Source organism: Amphiura filiformis, chromosome 6, assembly GCF_039555335.1.
Source record: "Amphiura filiformis chromosome 6, Afil_fr2py, whole genome shotgun sequence".
Classification (NCBI taxonomy): domain Eukaryota; kingdom Metazoa; phylum Echinodermata; class Ophiuroidea; order Amphilepidida; family Amphiuridae; genus Amphiura; species Amphiura filiformis.
The window spans coordinates 16,357,323-16,366,618 of record NC_092633.1 but is presented as its reverse complement, the minus strand read 5'-3'; the positions used below and the strand labels follow the sequence as shown (position 1 = coordinate 16,366,618).

The following is a 9,296-nucleotide window of genomic DNA, read 5'->3' as shown; positions in this document are numbered from 1 at the left end:
AGCAGCTTAATTAGCGCCAATATTGCAACATTAAAACAAACAACTATACAAACATCCATCCCCACCATAACCCAACCCCCATAGGCAATGAGGATAAAGTGAAAACTGAGTTTATATGCTTTTCTATGGGGTTGACCCATAATTCTCATGTCAAAAAGGGGGCGGGGGCCCGGAATTTTTGAGATCTCAAAAGGGGGGCGAAAATTTTTCGCGATGAATTTTTTTGCATCAGGCCCCCTAACAAATGTTTTTGAATGGTCCCTTAGTTTTGGAGATTCTTTTATATTTTGCTAAAATCATGTAAAATCAAAAATATTATTGATTTTGATGCCTGAAAGTTTTGAAAGAAATTTAGATCATTTTCAAAATATTTTTGCAAAAAAATCATCAAATTTTGTCAGATTTTTCAAGCTTTCTGTGATATTGTCATTTAGCGGGAATTTTATACTGATGGGTGATAAAAACAGCAAAAGTACCGTAAAATGGGGTAACTTCGGTCAGCGGGGTAAGTTTGGTTGGTCAAAAATATTTTTTTAAATGGTCATATTTTTATACAGCAATATTGTTTTTAGTCATATTTGGTGGCAATTTGTTAAGAAAAATATTTTGAGGATTTTTGACCAAAAATGAGCATTTAAAAAAAAAAATTTGTGAGCAATGATGTGTGCTTGATTAATTTTACAAGGGGTCAAATGTCACAAAAACAACAACTTGTGCATAGGCCTATAGGGCCCACAGCGAAGATCTATTTTTTTGATTTTTTTTTCTTCATGGAATGTAATAATACTCTGACCAAAGTTGCCCCAAATGCGGGGTAACTTTGGTCAGGCTATTTTTTTTAACCCCTAGGGCACCCTTACAAAGTTATTAAAAATCTTTTTCAACTTCAAGGTGTAGAAAGGAACCCTATTGTCATAAAAAAAGAGATAATTAGAAAATATAATTGCTTTTGTTTGGAAGCAGTGGTTTAAAAACTCTGAAAAGTGCCCAAAGTTATATTTAGTTATTGCCTATAGAGAAAGTCAGCATCCGAAAGTCCCCTGAAGAACCCCCCCCCCCCCGAATAAACCTAATAATAAATACCAGTGAGAATGAAAATAGGGGCCTACATAAAAAATAAAGCTGTGAATTTCATTTATAGCTATTTATGTACAAGCTGTGATTCTTTTTTGTACATATAAGTGGTGTTTTTTCGTTTTCATGTTTGTGTGTGTTTATCGTTAATTGTTTATTGTGTGTTTTTTGAGCCCAATATGCTAAGTTTTGATATTTCTAGGGTTTTTATTTCGAACAAAATCACATTTTTTTTAAATGTGAAAAATAAATGCCCGTGAATCCTCCGACGAAAATGAGGCCATTTGCCATACTGGCCTGTCGTATTCATTACATGTGTCGGAAATTGCACCTCTCACGAAATGGAACAACCCGCATCCTCCTCCATCCACTCAGCTGATTGACAGTCGGAGAACGGGAAAAATGATCGTCTCGAGCCGAATTTGGTAAAACGATGGCGAGACAAAAAACGTCATTTTTTTGGCAATTATCAACATGATTGTGATGAAAATGGCAAAACATAGATTGGTAAGATTGCAAGGAAGCTAGCAGGAGGAGATTAATCAAGATGGTGAAACGCAAGAAGTGTTTCGACGACCCAAAATATGCGGTCCGTCAGATTCCTCTGCCCATACAGATTTTCTTGTGGAGGCAAACAAGGTAAGCTTACGGCATTAAATGAAAAATGTTATGTTACCACAAAATGAAAGAGCTGTCAAAATTGATGCAATTCATGAATATCTGTTGATAGATTTTGCGTCATCATCTGGTTTATACCAGGCTTATACTGGGGTTTATACCCATGTAAAACATTAATTTTTGTGATTATCATTTGGTCATGTTTGTCAAAAATCAACTTTTTTTTTCTATTTTTCTGATTTATATTTCAAAAAGTTTCTCCCAAACTCATGAACTATTTAAAGTATACATTTTGAGAAAGCACAGTATCACACCACTGATGGCGGAGTATGCTGTACTCTGAAATTATTCAGACAAGAACATGACTGTTGTTGACGGGTACACCCTGTCAGTACGAAACCCTGTCAGTACAAAACACTGCTAATCCGTTTAAGCTTACCTAATGCTAACCCTTAACCTAACCCTAACCCTAAACCTAACCCTAAACATAACCCTAAAAATACCTTCCAACGTACATAGTGTGCAGTCCACACTTTTTAAAGCATGCCGCTTTGAAATTAGAAAAATCTATTATAAGTGTGTAGGGGCCGGTTTAAACTTTGTTGGTAAAAAGCGTGGAATGATATAAAGCGTGGGAGCCATTGCAGGCCCGGGGGTAAAATGATCGCACAAGACCCCGCAAGGTATATTTTTTTTGCTTTTATGGGCCCATTAAGGTATGCTTTTTAATTTTTACGGGCCCCTAGGACCCCGGGGCAGGGGGTAACGCACCCCTTTAACCTTCCTTAAAATAAAAAGCGTGGGGCTTGTTTCAACTTACACTTTATTTGTATTGAATGATAAAATAATCGTAGTATTCAAGAAAATTTGCTAAACCCGCAAACCATATCGCAAGATAAAATTCCATTTGATTCGAATTTACATGATTCCAGGGAAATGTATATAATAATATATATTATATATAATATCCTCCCAAACCCCTGCCAAAACTTGTACGCATGATATATGCAAATGTCACATTTTCCATGACGTGTTGTCAAGTGTACAGTGTAGTAGTTTATTGTTTGAACATCAATCGTATATTGATGAGTGACGTCATTAATAATCATGCATCGAAGAAGAGTAGGCTACAGTGTTTCGCTGAACACATCGATCAAGATGAGAATCAGTTTCATGAAAAAACAGGATTTGTACGCCAAAAAAGTTCAGTTATGGGGGTACTACACCCCTGTGGTAAATTTTTGCACTTTTCTCAAAAAATAATTAGTAATTACACACTGGTAACAAAAGTTATGTATATTATTGGGGCAAAGAATCCAATTACTACACTGAAATTTCAGTGACTCAAGACAAGCGGTTCAGTAATTATATATGATAGGAAATGAGGTACATTCTAGCGGTACCTCTTTTCTTATCATAAATAACGAACTGCTTGCCTTGGGAAATTCCAGTGTAGTAATTGGATTCCTTGCCCCTATACATAAATTTTTGTTACCACTATTAGTTTTTGAGAAAAATGCAAAAATAGACAAAAATTTATTGAGGGGTGTAGTACCCCCTTATGAATTACAATGTTTGTTATACAGTACAATAGTATAGTTTTTCACATATAATTTGCATTGTTCACGTAATAATGTATCATCTTAATGGAGAGAAATGTATCGGACTTCTGCAGGATATACATAGGTGCAGAGTTCGGCATACTTGATTTACTTCAAACCAAATTGCATGTGACTGTACATACAAATGGCGAAAAAGCAAAAAGTGGTGGGGTCAGGAATTTTCAATAAAAAGGGTGCCTAAAAAGTGGTAGAGTAAAATAAAAAGGGTGGTGGTCTGGCCCCACTGCACACTATGTCCAGGGATATGAGACAACCCAAACACTCATACATATACCCACCCCTTAAAATATTAAAAATGTTCATAAAAATTTTATAGTCGGAAGGCTTGGAAAAACTGGGTAACTCGGCCAAATTTGGGGCTCGCGGGAAATCCCGGAATTTTTATTTATTTTTTTCAAAGTTTTCGAAAACTTTGGAGAACCACAGGACCTATTCTGATGCGCTAGGATCATTCACAGTTAATTTCAAAAAAAAATGGGAAAAAATAACAAAAATTTACAATTTGTTATCCTTAATATGCAAACCAGTAACTAATGTTTACCTCTTCATCTATCACATATTATAAATGCATGGAAAACCAATGTATTTATAATATGTGACAGATGAAGAGGTAAACATTAGTTAGTGGTTTGCATATTAAAGGTCCGTCACCCGATCGACAGCATCATCCCCCCGATATTTTTCATTGTTGATGAGGTTTTGGTATCACATGATAAATACTATTTTTGTCATTACTATCCTGAAATTTGACGCTCCAAGTCGATGTATTTCCGGAGAAATCATGAATCACAGCGGTTTTTACAGGTTACCAGTTTGTAAATACTAAAACTTCGTCCGGAATTGTGGGGACGGAATTAATTGCGAATCATCAGTCTCCTCAACAGCTACTTTGGTTTCACGTCATACACATTCTGTGAAAAAGCGAACCACACTAACTGCTGAGGAGACGGTATGCCGATATAGTTATACAATTCCAAGATGGACGAGGTGGGAGATTTAGCTCAATCGATTAGCGCGTTGTGTTGAACCCGAGAGCTACCCAGTTCAAAACACCGGTATCGGATTTTTTTTTTCCTCTCCATTTTTAACCCAAATTTTTTTTTATTCATTTGAAATGTACATATTGCAAGGGGAAATATATTTTGTTTCCTTTTTTTCTGAAACGGAACGAAAAAAACACAAATACTTTCCGTTCAATACGGGCCGGGCATTGTACAGCATTGTCGTCATAAGAACGGGAATTGTTGTTGTTGCTTGCCTGCCCATAATGCAATTCACGTATACCAAGGTATTGGATTGCAAATTTGGCTATTTATTCACATTTACGCTGAAAATGCTCTTGTTTTCTCACAAAGCAGCATAAAGGGGCAATATTTGATATTATTATGTAATTTTAAAGACAATCCATATCCAAAACCAATAGGGTTACCCCCCTTTAAGGATAACAAACTGTAATTTTTTTGTAAATTGTTTCCATTTCTTTTCCAAATTAACTGTGAATGATATCCTAGCACATGAGAATAGGTCCAGTGGTTCTCCAAAGTCGCCAAAAACTCTAAAATGTAAACAATGGTGCACCAAATCGCGTCATTTTGGTGTCATTAAAAAAACAGCTTCGGAGGGGGCACATCTCCCTCCGACACCCCCCTGACACCGCTAACGCGCCACAACCAATTATCGTGGGAAATATGGTTCACTCAAATTATTGGGTACCGGGAAATTTACATTTTTTCCAGTCCTGACAGTGGAGATATAGAGCTATTAAAAATGCTTCCCATTTAAAACCATTAAGGCCAAGTTTAGGGTGATTCTGAGATTTAAAATGAGATTTTTTTATAAGCCTGCATCCCTAGTTATTCAGTATTCACCTACCATCGTATTATGAGATTGCATCGAACTCAGTCAAACAGAATCATTGATGTATACCAGTATGGCGCAGGTTACATGTATGTATACAAATGTGGCCATTTGTGCAGCTTTGGGATATTCAGCAGATCCACCTCACTCGACATACTGATATAAACAGTGGATGATAGGCGCTGGAATGCAATTGTCGCCATTTTACCTCATTTGTTTGGCCTGAAATATATATTATATCTGCATAGTGAAAAGTAACAATATATTTGGGGGGGGGGGGAATCAAAATCTGTTTTTAATGCAAATCGCAAATTATTCCTTTTTTGTTCAAACATGAATGTTACTAGCCAGTATATCTGCCTGTGTGCCTGCCATATGCAGCTGAACATTCTAAGAATTTTCAATATGCCCTAAAGTTACCAAACACTACTCTGCTGACCCATAATGCCCTATCTGCCATGCCATGGATCTACTGTAGCTGGAATCATTTATTAGAAATCTCGGGGAAATTTGCGCTGAGTAAATCACATCACTCAGTGCTTGAATCAAATCGACATTTCAGGAATGCTAAGTTCTCTTTGATGTTTGGTTAGTACATGAACTTCACCCACAGGAAATGAGACTCACGTTACACATACATGTACTGGTATCAATACAGGATAATATGCAATGATACATTGACCATTACTTTGATGTCTATTTATTTTCAAACTTGATTCATTTTAAAATCCATATCTTATACATTTCAGTACCATTTGCTGTGATAGCATGTTACAAGCTTGTAATTAGAAACAAACTTACATAGATGTATGTAGGCCTACCTGTACAGTTGCTATGTACTAAATTAAAAACCATTTATATGGAAAGCATGAACATCTTCAGAAATAAAAACATGATGTGATCATGCATGGTTGTGTATCAAAGTATGGTTGTATTGAGGACTTGAAGACAGATACTCCTGGAGGGTTATTTTGACAGATCTCAAACAAGCATGGTGATGAGCAAGCCAAGCCAGCATGCTTGAAATAGTTGTCACAGCACATTTATAGACTGGATTTAAGTGGCGGATCTCAATTACAGAGTTACTTTTCCAAGAGATTTCCAATTGTCCTCTACGTACTGATTACGGAGTCCTGCTATTTATATTTTATACTTACTGACCACTATATTGTTCAAACTTAATGCACAATGTCAAATATCAACCCTTTTTATACATCCATGTAAACCCAAGCAAATATTCAGAATAATGCAGTGGCGAGCAAGGGGCCTGTGGGCAATGATACAGAATGGCACCCCCAATTCCTGAACAATTTTTCGCACAATTATACACATACTACTTTTTATAATCAAGTGCAATTTGGTTTTAAAAAAACAGTTTTTCAAATGACTGTTTTATTTATGTTGAAATGCACACGAAGCATGCACAATTTTTGTTGACTTTCAGAATCAGTGCAGAATTGGTCTGTGATGGGCACTGAATTTTTCAATTAGGCACCCTTGAAGATGGCACCCAGGGCATGTTTGCTTTCTTGTCCCCAGCTACACCAAGTGCTGCATAAATGTGATAAATAACATGGTTTTGGTTTTTATGCATTGTTGATCAGGTCACACCCCTTTAAGGGGTACTACACCCTAGCCAATTTGAGCCTATTTTTGCATTTTCTCAAAAATTATAGCACATTGGTGACAAGTAAGATATGTATATTATAGGGGCAAGGACTACAACTACTGTACTGAAAATTCAGCAACTCAAAGCAAGTAGTTATTGATTTATTGATCAAATATTGGTTTTCCCTCATTTTTGAGTGTAACTCCACAACTGCTGTCTGTGCTGAAATAAAATTCCCAGTGCAGTAGTTGTAGTCCTTGCCCCTATAATATACATATCTTACTTGTCCCCAATGCGCTATAATTTTGAGAAAAAATGCAAAAAAGGCACAAAATTGGGCAGGGGTGTAGTACCCCTTAAAAGTGTCACTTTTGGGAATAGCATAGCATATAGTTTAATATAAAATGATGAATTGATTTCTTTATATTTCACATCCCATTCATTAGACCAAAGCTCATACATGAATAATGAATTGATTTTTTTTGTTTCACATAGACAAAAGATTCAAGTTTGCTTTCTTTTTCTTTTACAGCCCGTTCATTAGACAAAAGATTCAAGTTTGCTTTCTTTTTCTTTCACAGCCCGTTCATTAGACAAAAGATTCAAGTTTGCTTTCTTTTTCTTTCACAGCCCGTTCATTAGACAAAAGATTCAAGTTTGCTTTCTTTTTCTTTCACAGCCCGTTCATTAGACCAAAGATTCAAGTTTGCTTTCTTTTTCTTTCACAGCCCGTTCATTAGACCAAAGATTCAAGTCTTTCTTTTTCTTTCACAGCCTGTTCATTAGACCAAAGATTCAAGTTTGCTTTCTTTTTCTTTCACAGCCCGTTCATTAGACCAAAGTTTCAAGTTTGCTTTCTTTTTCTTTCACAACCCGTTCATTAGACCAAAGATTCAAGTTTGCTCTCTTTTTCTTTCACAGCCCGTTCATTAGACCAAAGTTTCAAGTTTGCTTTCTTTTTCTTTCACAGCCCGTTCATTAGACCAAAGATTCAAGTTTGCTCTCTTTTTCTTTCACAGCCCGTTCATTAGACCAAAGTTTCAAGGACGTATCTATGAAGCAAGTTGTGTGGTAAGTTTTAAATTGATCATTTTGTTATTTTTGTTGTTGGCTTCTTTGTTTATCATAGTACATTCAATTAGATTTCTTCATTGTAATGGATGGAATTATAAAAGGTTAAAGTTTATGTGAATTGAAGGGATTGTGGAGTGCAAAACACGATAAAAATACTAGCTTATTCCTTGCGAACCTTATCACTTGTTTGGTAATTAATTAATTTAAAAATCTGCCAACAAATTCAAAACTGTTAACATGGAAAATCAAAATGTGTGTACACTACAGAAACGTTTTTTTAATGAGACTGTTTTATGTTTATTTTCATTTGCAGGTGATAAAAAAAAATGCATGGATTCCTTTGATTTCAAATGTTTTATAGCCATATGACTATTCCAATCCAATAAAATGTAATGAAGGAGTGCTGGCATATGAATATAATTACAGTAATGCAGCAGAAAGAGTTCCGTAAGGAAAACAAAAACTGCTATTCACAAGATTGAGATGTAAAGAAAAGAGAGAAAAAAAACCACACTATTCAATTATGCCTGAGACTGTGTGCCACCCGCCACTGCCACATCATGCAGTCTTGTCGGTCGGTTGTTAAGCTAGTGTGATTTTCATACATTGTCCATAATTTATGAGACTTGACTGTGTGAACGGATTGTTTCATGCATGCCTCCGTCACAAGTCTGCTTTATTACATGTGTGCAAAGCGGCAGTGGTAGGTTAGTGTGCGGAGGAGACTGCAAAGTGAGAGCTGTATTTCTTATGCGCTAATAATCATAAGTGCTCAGCTTCAAAAATAGATAGAAATGCAAAGAAGGAGGAAAATAGAGAGTGGCGTGTTCAGAATTAGACTGTGTTCAAGGCTCATCTTATCTTTTATGCAATGTGATTGGTTTGAAGAAGATAATGATAAATGTGTAAAGAAAGAAGAAAGGTTTTGAAAAAGCGATTCATTTTCTGAAGACTTTTTTCATTTCTAAAAATATCATAAAAAAATGTTGTTGGTACAGATTTGCCAAAACATTTGTTAAGGTAGTACTCATATCAATAAAATAAAAAAAGGCATTTTCAATTTGTCAAAAGTATAGCAATCAACTTACAAAGATACCATAAATTCAATTACCAAGTCCAAGAGTATGGGAGCTAGTAATGGGCAGCTTAAATTTGCCATCAAATTTTTATAAAAAGTAGAATTTCAATTGAAAAATTAAGAGATAAAACAAATAAATTATGACAGCTAACACATCCAGCTTTAGACTGACTGATTATCAGTCTGCCTGACTGTCTTTATTTGTTATATAGGTAATCAAAAATGGTAACGTTTGAAAAAAAATACTATCCCTTCTTGAGAATATTTGTTGTTGTTGAAAAAAATGCATCCACATTCATAACCTGAATTCAGGCATGAGAATTTTCAGTTTTAAAACTGAATTCAGTTGTTTTTTAGTCAAAAT

At 35.5% G+C, this 9,296-nt stretch overlaps 1 protein-coding gene across 1 annotated transcript in view; it reads left to right on the top strand.

Moving 5' to 3' along the window:
- The first annotated feature begins 1,441 nt into the window (after positions 1–1,441).
- LOC140154375 (protein unc-80 homolog) overlaps positions 1,442–9,296 on the top strand; it is a 157,233-nt gene continuing 149,378 nt past the window's right edge. Inside the window, 2 exon segments of the mRNA XM_072176942.1 lie at positions 1,442–1,713; positions 7,800–7,851. Of these exon segments, the coding sequence (XP_072033043.1) occupies positions 1,622–1,713; positions 7,800–7,851 (144 nt within the window). The 5' untranslated portion in view covers positions 1,442–1,621.